At 50.9% G+C, this 16076-nt stretch overlaps 3 protein-coding genes across 3 annotated transcripts; 2 read left to right on the forward strand and 1 right to left on the reverse strand.

Moving 5' to 3' along the window:
• Window positions 1-401: 401 nt before the first annotated feature.
• Window positions 402-2463, forward strand: KVR01_009681 (uncharacterized protein; the record flags this gene model as incomplete). The annotated part of the gene is made up of 4 exons (XM_044782145.1): window positions 402-701; window positions 783-1200; window positions 1255-1394; window positions 1468-2463. 4 exons carry the CDS (start codon window positions 402-404, stop codon window positions 2461-2463), a joined length of 1854 nt encoding a protein of 617 aa, XP_044640929.1.
• Window positions 2464-5198: 2735 nt separating this feature from the next.
• Window positions 5199-8239, forward strand: KVR01_009734 (uncharacterized protein; the record flags this gene model as incomplete). The annotated part of the gene is made up of 3 exons (XM_044789851.1): window positions 5199-5910; window positions 6005-6721; window positions 6846-8239. 3 exons carry the CDS (start codon window positions 5199-5201, stop codon window positions 8237-8239), a joined length of 2823 nt encoding a protein of 940 aa, XP_044640982.1.
• Window positions 8240-8635: 396 nt separating this feature from the next.
• KVR01_009900 (uncharacterized protein) lies at window positions 8636-11500 on the reverse strand (the record flags this gene model as incomplete). Its single annotated transcript, XM_044789125.1, has 3 exons — window positions 8636-8668; window positions 8699-9859; window positions 9914-11500. 3 exons carry the CDS (start codon window positions 11498-11500, stop codon window positions 8636-8638), a joined length of 2781 nt encoding a protein of 926 aa, XP_044641148.1.
• Window positions 11501-16076: the final 4576 nt, after the last annotated feature.

The following is a 16076-nucleotide window of genomic DNA, read 5'->3' on the forward strand; positions in this document are numbered from 1 at the left end:
ATCGTGCAAGCTCGACTCGGTTTTGTGAGCACTGCGTGCCTATTGGAGCTCTCAAGATTCAGCGCCGCGCATTGCCGATCCCGAAGTGGAGTCGTGCCCTTGCGGTCTTATCTTGCCATGGTTGACATGGCCGGATACGGGAGGAATAACGCAGATAAGTCGCCGGCGAACAAATCCGCAAGGGGAAATATGTATCTCTGTTGGGGTACAATGTTACGTCGCATCGAGCCAAATGAACCGTCGGCTGAGACCAACTTGAAGTGCACCACCTGATCGACCGTCTATGTTGAACTGCCCATCCCGCCGAGCGTTGGTATTTACACTCGCTGGCAACCCCTCCTGGTGCTCTTCTGGTTCTTCCACTGACCCTGGCAGTTGACTTCTCCTTCACGGGTGCAAGCATGGCGGAAATCAGATCTACGATTTCGGATGTCCCTCCTACCCCAGAGAAGGAGGGCGCCCTGTCCAATACTCTCGATGTGAGCCAAGCAACGTCCGATCTTCAGAAAATCAAGCACGCACACCAATTCGACCCGAACCTGCCACAGGAGAAACTGGACTTCATCAGCAAGGCTTTGCACGATGGCGATTCCGGAGAAATCATTGAGGCTGATGCGCTCTTCACCGAGGACAGCCCATACGACGAGGTGCGAGCAGCGGTACGGGCAACAGACTCCGGAGGAGTCGCCAATACCGTGAGGGTAAGTTGAGTGGGAAACGGATGCACCCACATACACTTTGCAGGTATGGACTTTTATGTACTGACTTATTGATTCCAACAGGCTTGGGTGCTTGGCATGTTCTTCGTCACTATTGGAAGTGGCCTGAACATGTTCTTGAGTATGCGAAGCCCTGCCATTAACTTTCCGTCCTTGGTCGTTCAGCTACTCGTCTACCCCATCGGCTGCTTCTGGGCCAAGGTTATGCCCACCAGGGTCTTCAACACATTCGGTGTGAAGTGGACTTTCAACACGGGGCCTTTTACAATCAAGGAACATGTGGTCGTCACTTTGATGTCCAATGTCTCCATTGGATATGCTTACAGCACCGATGCCCTGCTCGCGCTTCAGGGAAAGCCGTTTTACGATGTCAACCTAGGATGGGGGTTCCAGCTTCTCTTCACGTTGAGCTCCCAGCTCATTGGAATTGGCCTGGCAGGTCTGTCCAGGAGATTCCTAGTCTGGCCAGCTGCCATGATATGTAAGGCGTGAGCCTCGACCCAACCCTCCCCATCAAGACTAACATTCACAACAGGGCCAAACCAATTCAGCAGCACGTCTCTCTTCTTCGCATTGCACGACAAGAGCAAGAGTGATGGATCTGAAAGCAACGGTTGGACCATCAGCCGTTATAGATACTTCTTTTATGTCCTCATGGGCATGTTCTGCTACTACGTAAGCCACTGCATAAAATTTGTGCTCCGAGGAAACCTAAAGTTGTTGAGCGTTGCTGACTTCCGCCTTCCAGTGGATTCCGGCTGTTCTGTGGCAAGGACTTTCCGTCTTTGCCTTCATCACCTGGATCAAGCCCAACAATGTCGTCGTAAACCAACTCTTCGGTGGCTATACTGGACTCTCTTTAATTCCAATCACATTTGACTGGACATACGTAACTGCGTATTTGGGCGACCCTCTTCTCGCCCCAGTACATACCGCAATATCTGAGCTCACTGGGCTCTTCGTGTTTGTCATCCTCGCAACAATTGGCATCACCTACTCTGGAGCTATCTACAGTCAATACCTGCCAATTAACACTTCCCAGACATACGACAATACACAAAGCAAATACAATGTGAGCAGGATTTTAGGAGACAACTTTACTTTCGACCTCAAAAAATATCAGGAATACTCGCCACTCTTCCTCCCGCCTACGTTCGCATTGAACTACGGACTGTCCTTTGCAGCCTTGACGGCGGCATTGGTACACTGCGGCCTGTTCCACGGGAAAGAAATTCTCTACCGACTCAAAGCAGCCAGGAATCAAGAGCCGGATATCCATATGAAACTGATGCGAAAATATCAGGATGCACCTGACTGGTGGTACCTTGCCCTTTTCGTCATATCCATGGGCCTGGGCCTCGCCACAGCCTTGGGATACGACTCTCAACTACCTTGGTGGGCCTTTTTTGTGGCTATCATACTCGCCGTTGTTTTCATGATCCCCTCTACCACAATCCTGGCTATATCTAACCTAGCTCTCGCCCTTAATGTTCTTTCTCCGTTCCTGGCCGGCTTCATGATACCAGGTAAACCAATTGGCGTCATGATTTTCAAGGTGTACAGTACCATCGTGCTCGGTCAGGCTCAGACGTACGCCGGCGACCTGAAGTTGGGCCACTACATGAAGATCCCACCAAGGATAACCTTCTGGTGTCAAGTTGTGGCGACTGCTTGGGCCACCTTTGTGCAGATTGCGGTCATGAATTGGACACTGGGCAACATCGATGGGGTTTGCGATATGTGAGTTGTTGCTCTGGTCGACGATATCACTTAGGTCTTTTTACCAACTAACCTTGCCAGTGACCAACCCGCCAAGTTCTCCTGTCCCAATGGTCGTGCGTTCTTCTCCTCGTCGATCGTTTGGGGAGTCATCGGTCCGTACAGAATGTTCGGAAGTGGTTCCATATATCAGTACTTCAATGTATTCTGGGTGATTGGGGCCATCCTTCCTTGCATACTCTACGCCCTTGTCAAATATGGCGGTCGTTTGAGCTGGATAGGCCGCACTCTCCATGCTCCAGTCATGTTGGGAGCAATGGGATGGCTACCACCGGCGACTCCATTGTCGTTTTCGACCTGGGGAATCTTCGCCTTGATTTTCAATCACTTCATCAAGAATCGATTCCACGGATGGTGGCGGCAGTACAACTATGTCACTGCAGCTGCTCTTGATGCCGGACTCATCATCTCTACCATCGTGATTTTCTTCGCCATTGTAAGCATGATCTCACGTTTATTATATCACCTGGCCAATCGGATATTCGGACCACCTGGGCATCAATCCCGACGGGGTATATATCGATGACGGGTTCATATGATTGGAACAGCTTTGAGATGATACTGTCATGACAAACTTGATAGCTGATACGATTTGCTGCAGACTTTTCCCGGAGCAACGATACCACAGTGGTGGGGCAATGTTGGTGTCTATAACACGATGGTAGGCCATGTTTTCCCTTTGTGTCCCCATCAAACTTTTCTGTTCTAATTTCATCCCCAATTTAGGATTCGGAGTACACGGCCATTCTCAAGACAGTTGGTGAAGGGGAGACTTTTGGACCGACCACGTGGTGAAGGTTGGGTACATGCCAGGGTATGCTAATCAGGTAGAAGACGCACAAAGTATGATGGAATAATAATAAAGTGACTCCGTTCTCTTGAAGACCACGATTCTCAGTCCAGGCCCGGGATGACTGCTTCTGGGGCTTGGCCATGAAGCCCTTCTACCACCGTATGAATCCCACAGGTGGCTGTACCTAGATATCAGGGATGTGCACCCCGAGACACGCGTGTCAGCCCGGCTGTGTGCTAAGTCAGTGCTGATGCCAAGCCCCAACATACCCAGGTATGTGGCCGCTATTATGCCACGAAGGATGCACTTGTTTCCAGGGCCAGGCCTGCCCGATCAAGCAACGCACGCTGATCCGGCTGTGGCGCTGTGTTATGAATCCTCCAGGCAGACTTATTACTCCAGGCAACTGCCAACCCAAACAATGCTTTAATTAACGAATCTTCTGCTGTTTTTGATCTCTTTAAAACGGTTTTGGCTCTCTTGTTGGTCCTGCAATCTGGAATCGCAACTCATCCTTGAATCTCATCAACGTGTAGCCATCAACATCTACCCGCCAACATTGAACAACATGCCTAGTTTCCCACACGACAGCGGCATTAGCTCGACCGTTTTCTTGCGCCGTGTCACAATAGTGTCCTTTCCGCCGGCTTTTTTTATCCTGCTTATCCATGGAATTGGATGCAACTGGGCGTTCCCGGCCCTGGGAATATTGCCTCTCGCTTTCTCCGCCGTGCTGGGCGGCCTGCTGTTGCACCGCGATCGCGTCTCGGCCACCGGGTCGCCTATTCAGGCTTTGACGCCAGAAAACATATTCTATGCCGATACAGCTCTCGCCATCTGGTATCTTCTTTTTCTCATTCCAACATGGGTGTTTCTTGGCAGACCTTCGGAAGAAGAGATGATAATTCTGGGCACGTATGGCTCGGTCTTCCTCATGATAAACTTGTCCGTTGCCATGACCCCACATTCATTCCACACTGGCATGGCTCTTTTACTTACACCGGCGATGCCAGCGCAATACATTTCTATTTTGCTGCTGCCGAGGCTTTGCACATTGTCACAGCCAGGCGAACCCCATTCCAATCGCTCGCCGCAGAGTATGCACCGCTCAATGAGGATTACAGGGATGATGTGGAGACTACTAGTATGGAGGAAGGAATCACGAGGCCAACTTAAAACCTCACGAGCCAAAGTCGTTTGGTCGTTGTCACTGCAGGCGTAGATTGGATACTTTCTGCAGTGGTATCTTTGATTTTCACCGTCTCTTGGACAGTGACTTTAGACGGACTGTATGCAAACAGGTCCAAGTTGGGGTTGAGGTCCAGCAATGGTTGACGGTAGGCCAATGCTTCTGCGCACGTGGTTGAAACAAATCGCAGTTTGGCGTTTGTGTATAACTACTAGATGCTTGATTACTCCCCTCCTGGGTATTGACGTAAATATAATTCGAGGTGAGCAAAACAAATCAAGTGGAGGACTGTACGGCACTTGGCTCTGTAGAAGTGATCCCATGTGCTGTGCTGCTCAAGCTGTACCGGAACTGAATGATACCTACTTAAGTAGGTACCTAGCCATGGAGTCACTGGGATTGTAACTTGCACCAGCTGGCCATATGAACGCGCTTCTAGCGCCTGCAGATGTGGCAAACATCAAAACAAAACAGCATCGACATTCTTTCCTACTCGTTTGTACGAATTTGCACTGGTCACCATCAGAGTAACAGGCAACAGCACATGCGATCACTTCGCAGCCCAATCTGCCATAATCCGTCACTCGAGCTTTTTTCACCCCGAATCATCGCATCCGCTGTCAAATCAGCTTTGCTTTCTTGGCCCACGCCAGGATTGCAGGTTCTCATCCCTCAACAACGCTCTTTGTGTTGATCGCGTTAAAGCGCCTTGCCGACCATGCTGCCCGCAACTCTCTCGACCAAATACGGTCGGTATAAGGCGAACCAAGATGACCTCGCAACATTCCTTGCCGTCACAGGGACCCTCTGTGGTGCCCCGTCCGCCCTCACCAGGCCCGTGAACCCGTCTTCCGATAACACCAAGTCAGCCCGACCCAAGGGTAAAGACCGAAAGTTGGCCAAGCAGCGAGCAGCTGCCAGCACCATTGATCAGTCGACGCGCCAGAAGGCTCCCAAGCTGGCACTGAGCAGCTATGTGCCCCTTGCAGAGGTCATTGCGAAGTCGTCCAGCGTGCACGGAAGAATTCCGAAATGGATCATTACGGTGATTGACAAGATTATTCACGACCGCGAGGATTGCTTCCGTCACATAAACGGGGAGGACGTGGCGGCCTTTCTTGCCAAAGGCCAACAAGACGGCCACATCCACCCGATCAATGTCCTGGGGCGCGTGCGATCTATCCTAGCCCCAAAACACGTCGAGCAAACCACGAGAACTCAGAACATGAAACAGCCCAGAACTCCAACGAAGAAAGTTCTTGGTGAGGTTTCTGGCAATGCCACCGCAAACAGCTCAGCCAATATGTTTGCTGGGCTGAGGCTGAAGTCCCCCGACAGCTCGCCCTCCTCGAAAAGTGATTCCAACGAGCACAGATCTGCCGTTGAAGCCGAAGACATGGAGAAAGCCGATGCTTGGAGGACCTCTCTGGGTGAGTCATGCTGTGCTCAGTGAACACTGATGCGTCTAATATCACCCGGTCTCTGTTTCTTGGACGCTCACTAACAGGTGGACCCGCAACACAGCTCCGGCGCAGGTATTTGAAGCTTACCCCGAAGCCTCACGGGAGGAAGCCTGGCTCGCGCTCGGGTCCTTGCGAGATGAAATGATGTCTATAAGGCGAGCAGTCCTGAAACAATGGCGTGGATGGAAGAAGGGGTCCGTTGATCTGGCAGCCGCCGCCGTGACCACTAACACGGCCATCGACCTCGTCCGTTGTATGGAGAAACAAGCAATACCAATCATCGAGTCGTACACGAAGAGTCTAAACGCCAAGGAAACCCAGCTTCCCGTCTGCTGGTACTCATTAGGTAGCTGGATCAGAGACATCAACGGCAAGACTTGTGGTACAAACATTTATGCACCGCTCCTGGGAACAGACACCGAAAACCCGACCGTCCACCCACAAGACTTCAGTGCACCCAACCCCGCCCAGGTTGGGATCGAAGAATATGAAGAGTGGCTTCTTGACTCCCAGAGCTTTCGATGGGCGTACACATTGGTGCAGCTCTACTGCATGGAGTTCTTCACCAAGGTCAATCCCGCATACAAACGACCCGCTGGCTCGGAGCCATTGCGATTCGGAGCCGGGGCGCGACCAGATGACACCAAACTGTTCGAGCAGATGCGGAAATGCCGCGGTTATGACATTCAATGGCTCTACGAGCTCTCTTTCATGGGCAACTATGGTGTCGGTCCTGTGTTTCCTTTCATCGACGAGGTGTCTCGTGGCTTTCGCATTAGTGAGTCTTGCCCTAGAGCTGAGCTTGTCGCCGTTTCTTTTTTTTTCATGCATTTGATGAGTCGCAGCTCGCGGGTGGCATCTTTCTTGCTTTGTTTCTCCACAGCTGACTCTAGAAATAACAGTGCACGAAGACGTCGACATCAAGCTCTGGGCTGTCTTCGGCGTCCAGCTATTCTGGGACGTGAATGAGCTCCTGGGAGACACCGCTCAGGCCCAACCACTTCAGATTTTGAACAATTTCCTCCAAGGCGGTCTCGACCTCTTTCAAAAAGCCTATGAGCTCTACACATCCGCCGTATTTGTGGACCCGGCAGAGGAAGTTGATGACACGCCCAACGGACCTTCGAAGACAGCTCAGATGGGACACACCGTACTCATGTGTTTACTTCCCCAGCGACTTGATGAGGAGATCGAGAACATGGGGCACGCGAGCTACCCCAACCTGAACAAGTGCTATTTGATGACGCACCACCCAATACTCTGCGGTATCCTTCTGCACTCAGCGCGGTTGATGCAGCAGGAATGTGGCATTATTTCTGAGAAATGTACCAGGTCAATCATGAAAATGGCACATATCTACAATGCCTGTTCCAGCTACGGCCTCATCAGGGGCTCTTGGCATGATCTGGAGTATTGCATGAAAGAGTTACAAGGGCCCAATATCTTCATGCTGGGAAAGCCACCAGACAAAAAAACAGAAGACGCCTTTGGCAAGGCCTTTCTTTTCGCCGCTGGAGCCATCTCATTGGCTTACACTGCGCCAGACTGTCGAGAGAGGCAGGGTAGACGCGGTCAAAAGTTTGGCGACGAACATTTCAAGTTCCGCAAGAAAGGCCAGGGCAAGTTGTTGCAGAAGCTTGGCCCGGTCTCACTGATGTTCGAGGACAGATTCTGCAGATGTGGTGACCGTTACGAACTCAACGAAGAAGATCTGCAAGCCATCACGGAGCGCGCGGCAGCCTACAAGGATATCGAGAATCCGAAAAACCGCACGGCCATAAATCCGGGAGCTTCTCGATCCATGGTTAAAGGTTCCAAGTCAATCGCCCAGCTGCTCGCTGACCTCAGCTTGGGCCTTGACCAGGAAGTGCCCCTGATCTCTTTCCCCTACATTTGCCTCGGCGTCGAGTGCGCGAAAGTCATCTGGAAGGCTGAGAGGGTGTTAATGGCCGAGTATCCCGATCTACACGAAAGCGACGGCCTGACTCCCAGCTTTGGGAGCATAGCACTCGCCCTGCTCACAGGAAACTGTGGCAAGCTTTGGGTCGCAGCCGATGAGATCCATAAATACGTTGAGGATAAGAATCCTGGGAGCACCAACGGCTCGGTGGGACTCGCATGGATGATGGAGAATATCCGGTTGGCGCCAAGCGCTGAAATCGCAGAGAAAATTCAAGAGTATATGCGGAAGCGGCGCGAGAACAACCTCGTTATTACTACCCAAGTGGATAGTCACAACGAGGAGAATGTCACTTGCGAGCAGGAGAATTCCCATCAAAAGTCAGACGGTGTTTAAAACACTGAGGGTCTGCTTTCTTGGGAAGGATTGCAGAGTCTGAGGGTGAGAAGACAGATCCAGGCTTGGTCTTGCTCGTGCTGTTCTATCCAAGTCAGAAGTCGAAGGATGTCATTGATCTTGAGATGAGTACTAAGGTGCCAGGAAATGGCATGCGATGGCCTGTACTATTCCTCTATTCCTCCTGAATTCAGCTAATGGGGTCGTTGGAAGGGCGGCGGGAACTCGGAGCTCTTCATTCTAAAGTGTACTCCTATCGCACACGGAGACTTTGTACATCCCGTCCAGATTCCATCAGGTCATCTTCCAGGCGGACATAAAATTGTAACACTAGGATATTCTGAGCCCTTGCCGCTAGCAAGTCAATTCGTCCTCATCTTAGTTATGCTGGAAGTATCAAATCTTGCCTCTGCCAATACCGCTATCTCCCTTCCCCTTCTAGTTTGACTGTGCTTGAGCCCGGCCGTTCAAGCTCTTTTCCTTCTGGATGGACTTCCATTCCTCCAGTCCCATCCAGTATTGTAAAAGTCGACCAACCTGTTTTTCGTCTATCTCGGGAACCTTCCTCAATGCGCTCGAAAATTTCTGTGCTTCGGACATATCAAATGCGCCGAGTACACGTTGAGGGAATTCGCTGTCACCGCCAACCGCGCCGTACCTTGTCTTGAAGTGTTGAAGCAATCGATGGTTAGGGACTGCGCTCTCCAGCAGGCGCACCCATTCCGGCCCGGGAACAGCTTCAAAAGAGAGACCGTTTCTCTTCAAAGCAGGCAGGAACTCTGTGTTCCATTTCAGTGGTTCTGTGCTCGAGACATGAAATACTCGTGCTTCTCTAGCGTCGTCGTGGGATCGATCGCGCAAGGCAAGCTCGACCACGGCAGTCCCAGCTATGTCGACTGGCAGCCAAGACGTTACGTCGTCACCCTCTACAAGAGGAAGCGCGCCGACGCTGAGGGCGCTCTGCACGGTCAATGGAACTGCTTCCTTGGAGTTCCATATTCCGTGCTTCGTGTCTCCAACAACCTGCCCGACTCGGAGCACTTGGATTGGAAGATTTATACCCTTCTGCGCAGCATATTTGGCGGCTGCGGAGCAGATCTCCTCCGCTACCCACTTCGACTGTCCATAGCCCATAGGAGTTATGGCCTCCCATCCATACCTCGTTTCCTTGACGACGCCTTGTTCTCTTGCTCGCATTATAGTGGCGATGCTGGAGAGGAATGAGAAAGTCGGCCTTGAGTGTAACGGAGAAGATATTGAAAGCTCCAGGAGTCGAGAGACGGAGGCAATGGATGACTCGAACGATGACAAAGACATGTTGAAGTTGACAGCCCAGGCGGCATGAATGATGTTCGTGACCGTAGTACGCAAAGATTCATACTGTTTCTCGCCGAGACCGAGATGATCATGTCCAGCATCAGATGCCAGGGCGATAACTCTGAGTCTGGCCTCGCAATCTGCCACTTCTAGACGGGCCTCGCGAAGTGACTCAGTAATGCGTAGCTCTGCCGCTTCATCTGAGTCCGCTCGGACAAGGCAGTAGACTCGATCCACATTGGGCCACGAAATAAGCCTATGGAGTATATGGCGGCCAATGAATCCGGTTGCCCCAGTGAGTAACTAGAAAAGGTTAGCAATATTTCGAGAAGTACAGTATGGTAGGAGCTGACTGACCACAACACGCCCAGGGCCAGTCTCCACTGTCCGGGTTTCGGTAGGGGGGAACCGAGTGTACTTCTGTATCAGTCCTTCTGCGATGGCTCTTTCAGATATTCTCGTGCCATTAGGGTCTTGCGAGTTTCTCAGGGCCAGAACGAATTCAGTGAGCTGCCTCACGGTGGGATGCTCAAAGACGACATTGGTGGGCAGGGGATGTCCGCCGACATTGACGCGCCGGAGAAGCCTCGAGCGGACATATGATGCCTGTAATGAGTCCATGCCCAACATAAAGAAGTCATCCTCAGCGCTCACTTTGGCGTCTCCAGCTGAAAGAACCGAGCTAACAACTTCGCGCACAATGCCCTCGACCTCATCGTCTGCGACGGAGATATGTGCCTGGTCTTGGGCTTCTCTTGCGGCATAGTGCGCTTCAATGTCGTCCTTGCATAGTTCGAGGAACTTGGAACGAATAAGCGTCTCCTTGGCCGTTCTTGGGACTTGGCTGCCAGCCTGTCTGAAGATGACGGAATCAAGAGAGACTCGTGTATAGGCTGAGACTCTGGAGTTCCCCAGCTCCAGATCAGGGGCAATGCGAGCCGCCAGCTCCTCTGTGGACAGCCCTGATGCACTGGCTAATGGCACCACGATGAGACCGAGGGAGTCCCGCCCAGTACCAAACGCCATCGCAGCGTCCACGTCCGGGTTCTTTTCCACGGCTTGCTCCAACAGATGTGGGTCTGCCTTCAGGCCATTCACCAAAACGATTATGTCGTCGGCCCTGTGGGAGAATTTCCACTTCTTGGGGTCTGTGGGGTGGCGCACAAAGAGGTCCTGGGTTGCATAAGACCCATCGGGTCTGTTGGACGTGGCCAAAGTGGACAAACCAGGGAGCACAATCAAGTGCCAAACACCTTGCTCCTCGTCGCCGTATGGCTCAAAAGTGACATAAGGCTCTACCCAAGGGTAAGCCATCAGCCAGATCCAGTCTCTTCCCGTACAATTATACATCAAAGGACCGCTTTCCGATTGCCCGTACGGTGAGAGGATGGCCACGCCCTTCTCAACAAGTTCGTTTCCAAGCACCTCTGGCGTGGCCGCACCCGTTACTGCGACGCTCTTGAGCTGAGCAAGCCTTTCCGCGCCGCCAGGGGTCTCATTGACGAACTTGAGCAAGTGCGGTACCGTCGCCAGAGCCTTGCTGTTTGTGATGTCTAGCGCTTTGAGGATGACAGGTGCAGTCACAGGACGTGATGCGTTCAGGACACTCAGCCGGAACTTCCCCCAAAGTATGGCGATACAATGGGCGAAACCAAAACTGTGGAAAGCGGGAAGTGTTATCAACATGTCCGTCTCTGCATTTGCGATGTGTCGTCCCAAAATGATGAGATCCTGGTACACATGGCGAGCAACAGGCTTCGGCAGGCCGGTCGTTCCGCCGCTGTGGATAACAAACAAGGGCGTGTGGGCTTTATCCTTATATTCTATGATTGGGAGGTCGATTTGGATACCACGGCGGGACATGACCTCGAGCTCTGCGACTTGGGTCATATGAAGGAGTCTGAAATCCGGCAGGTCCTCTTGAGTAGTTTGCACCCTCTCCATGACTTGGATGGAAGAGCCAAACGCAAAGACTGCCGTGCAACGCCGAAGCCGAATGAGGTGCGCCAACCCGTTGTCTGGTAGCCGCGGGGAAAGGCACACGGTTGTCAGGCCCATTCGACTGAGAGCAAACAGGTGAATGTAATACTCAAGGCTGGAGGGTCCGACCAGGGCAACTGCAGGTACGTCGCCGGGCCTTGCGCATTGCACAGATTCTCTGAGTGATTTCGGGTACGTACTTATCGCAGTCCTCGTCAGTCGGTCCAGGTCCTTGGCTGTGTAATCTATGAAATCCAGCTCGTGCGCCGGGTAGGAAAGGATCACCTTGTCGGGCACAGTCTCCAGCATCCGGCGGAGGAGAATGTCGACGGTGACCACATCTGATGATGACTGAGACTGCATGGTGCGGATTCAAGATATTGAGTAGTGACTCGGTGAATTTCAACAGCACGTGGGATCACTATGTGTCTTGGAAGGGAAACAACCACTTTTATATTTGTTGCCATGACCAAGGTTTAACATAGCCACGAACGGCTCGGGAGATTCATTTCATGGGTCTTCGCAAACTAAATGTGTTTAATGCGGTCAAATGATCGGGCATAGGCATCGCCGAAAGTTGGCGGGGCCCCTCGGAGTAGTCAAGGTTCATCCCGAGTGGTCGGGGCACAACTCCAATCTCTTATTAGGGTTGGCTCGGATGGCAGATGTGGCTTGAAACTTTTATATAAAGTTTGAATTCCCGGAACCTCGGCTTTGGACTCAGTAACCGGTGCAGCTAACATTTGAAGGTTGGTCTGAATCGAGACAGGCTGGGATTGAGACTAGTGTACTCCGTATATCCCTTGTCGCGAAAATTGGTATGCGGGGCCGTAAATCTTATTCATTTTCAATACTCTTCACTTGGGGACTGTAGCCTGCAGAGGTCCGGACTGTTATTATTTCCCGATACCTTCTTCCCCCAAGCTAGGTCAGCTCAATCCCACTTGCAGTTGACCATACTGAGCTGTGCGAAGGTCAGAAGTCCGTCAGATAGGCTCTTGTCAATCGTTGTAACAGAACCAACTCAGTAAAGATCAGGAGGATCCCGCATCGTGTCTGCCTTGCCTGTGTTATGGAGGTCTCATAATAATACAAAGGTATACACTGACGCAACTTGCTAATATGGCAAAAGATAGCTGGGCAGGTTCATTGCGGCTTTCTCATCACACTGCGTCTGGTCGAGTTTGTGTTATGCTTCTTTGGTGTCCTCTTGTAGTTTTTGTAGTCTTTTTCACACAGACCCCTTCCCAAAGGGTTTACAGGTCTCCATATTCATACCCATGATTAAGTGCCTGCTTCATTTCTTTGTGCTGGAAGAAGGACAGCATGATGGTTTGAGTCATTTAACTATCAAGAATCCTATCCTTGCTTTTGATCAAGAACTTGAACCTGACGGGAATGTGCCTTGACGATACAGGCTATCCTCTTCGAACATGCAAGTGGGTGATGTCCATGCATGACTCAGACTTCACCACAGCCATGACCTCAGTCCTTACAGCTGGACGCAGCAGTGTCGCCTTTGTGCCTAAGCACCTGCATTGAAGGAGATGATGCCGGTATCTGGATTGATCACGCCGTTGGGCCCAGGACCATCCTGCGGCTTGCCGTCCAATCCAGGGGGGTTCTGGTCTGCCTTATTCTTACTGCCTTGCCTCGCTGGGCTTCGCGCAGCATTGTTGCTCTGGGGCAACGCAACAGCAAAGGATGCCAGGACAGTGACGAGAGCCAATGACAGCTTCATGGTCGCGGTAGTTGAGTGGGTGATTAATTTGTAAGACAAGGTTGTGAATAACTGGCAGAAGTTGTCACCAGGACGGATAAGCACAGCTGTGTGGATAGATGTTAGTCAATGAAGGTCAACTCCTGCAATGAATTACACTTGCCTAATATAGAATGGAAGGTTATTGAATGAGATGAAAATGATGTTGAAATCGTGAGCTGTAGATCGAGTCGTCTTATAAATCGTCTACTGCCTCTGTGGCAGGTCAGATACTGTGTGTGTGTCAGGCTGAATGCTTTTCCTGTTCACTCTCAGGGGGCTTGGCATGGTGTCCAAACCGTTCTGCATCTGTATGATCTCCCAGTTCCAGGCTGCCTTGACGCTATAATAGTAGCATATTTGGGCAGGGTACCCCAGCCGCCTGTCAAGGCGTAATTTTCTAGCGGGGAACGGCAGTACATGATAGACACGGCCAATGAACCTTGTAAGGTCAAGCCGAAGAAACTTGGGATAATGCTTGTTTTTTTTAGACAATACTGACACTCTTATACTGACATAGCTCTCATTATAAGACGGTGTCTACCGGTGGGAGCATCTAAAACTTCAGATTAGACACTCCTGTAAACTCCACATCAAATTGCCAGTGTGCATTTCTACCTAGGTAGCATCTTGATGGTGCTCAAGTTTCGAAGCCTCTTGCACGCAAAGCTCGAGCCTGGACTTGGAGCGACCTGCTGGTGATGATCGCTAGGCATGCGACTTCTGAGGCGAGCCTGTCACTTAGCTACATAGGTAGGATGAAAACATCAGATGAGATCATCTGGATTTCTCGTTCAGTCCTTCGGACCTCACGTTCGTTTCAGGCGGTCATCAGCATGGTGGATAAGCCTGTATCTAAGGCATTTACTGGTTTCACATCAGGTACAGTCGTTCTCAGTCATGATCTCGCACCCTTTCTGCTATTTTCCATGATGTGCGCGGGCCCTTGGCGGGTGGTACGACCGAGAATATGGAACGACTATGACTTGGAGAACGGAAATTCACGTACCCTCAATCGGAAGGCGCATACCCTCCCTACTATTCAACCAATCAGAGTATAGAACCTTAAAGTCTTTATAACTTTAATAAATAAGGCTTCTTTGTAATAAGGGATTATAAATAGGGTGGGTTGGTTCTTTAGAAACTTGGGTTGTGCCTACTGGCCCTACTTATAGCCCTCCGCTATGCTTTACGCTCTAGGGCTCGCCCCCTTTGCCCTAGCCGGCCCTTTCGAGAAGAAGTCGTCTTGTATAGAATACTTCTTAGTTAGCATTGGGTACGCGCCTTCCGATTGAGGGTACGCGAATTTCCGTTCTCATGACTTGACAGGCTAGGTAATGTCTTGAAGGCCACATGGTTTTTTCGATGCACGAGAGCTGGGCATATGGCACTCAGTATGAAGGCAGACTTGCCCAAGATGCCTAGCATTCGTGGAACAGTGGATGATGGATGACCGTCATAGACGACGAGCAGGATGATGGTATTTAGTGATTTAGAATCTCTCCTGATTTCGGAGACGATCCACTCTATGAGGACCATTGTTCGCTTTTGATTCGTGATATCGGAGTAGTAGCCTGAGGCGTGGCAGTGTTGGTTCCTTTAAATATATTGCGATTGACTGATTGAGCCTGTTCCGTTCTCTGGCACTCCCAAGGTTTTCATGAGAGCCGCAGGCTGCTTGGCTGTGGCGGCTAAAAAAGCACACAGCCCCACAAGGCCCGTTTTCGTTGGAGAATCAGGCATTTTATCCACCCCATGTGACTTGGGTGGTGCTCAGGTTTTGCTCACCGACTTTCTGTCGACGGGATCTTGATCTCCGCCAAAAGCCCGGATCTCAACAACCAGGCGCCGTGGCAGAGTGGTCTAATGCGATAGACTAGAATTGCTCTGAAGCACTTCTGGCCATCTATTCTCTTCGGAGGCGCATGTTCGAATCATGCCGGCGTCGATCCTTTTTGCATGATGACCATAGGCTCATTGTTGTCAAGTCGTGATCCTCATCACTGTTTTTGGTCTTGCATGCTGTCCTTTTCCTTCTTGGGGCCAGTTGCCCTGTGCCGGGATGAGTACACAGTACCTAGGTACCTAGGCTGCCTGCCTTGGTGGTACACATGGAGCCTGGCCATATGGCCCTTATCCATATCGTCACTCATTGGAATGAGTCTTGTAATATTCCATGTCAAATCCCATGTTGCATCATGTCTGATCATGTCTGATACAATTCTGATCAAATAAACAAAGTTGACTTGGGTGCACTAGAGCACTTCCTTACACGTCACTGCATGTACATGGAGCGATTGTTTCAATGTGTCCCAGAGTGTTATTCTGCCTTTGACAATTCTAGTCAGCACCCCGTCAGGAGCGAACCATGAATGCCTCCTAGCCTCAAGTGCTTGTCTGTACGGCATGAGGCTGAGGCCAAATTCCCAGACAGAGTCTTCTTACACTCTTGTTGGCATTGCTTGTTTTGTTTTTGTTTTTCCAAATAAGAAAAAGCTGGGCTTTTGCGCGTTCTTTTACCACAATTATGTAAAGGGACCGCACACCTTTGGGATATATACAGATTAAGAATGAAACCATCTGAACCCCAGGTACACAATAGGAGCCAGTGGCTTTTGCTCCACTGTGATGTTACGGCAGAGCTTGAAACATACATTGCCTTGTTCTTGTAGGGCACTTCCTTTTGTGCCGGTTTATGAACAGAGGAACCAAAGAATACACAGGGTTCTATATTACAGTAGAGGCAGCAGCAAAAGTGGCTGCACTTAAAATACAAATACT

This window comes from Diaporthe batatas (assembly GCF_019321695.1).
Source record: "Diaporthe batatas strain CRI 302-4 chromosome Unknown Contig00012, whole genome shotgun sequence".
NCBI classification, from domain to species: Eukaryota; Fungi; Ascomycota; class Sordariomycetes; order Diaporthales; family Diaporthaceae; genus Diaporthe; species Diaporthe batatas.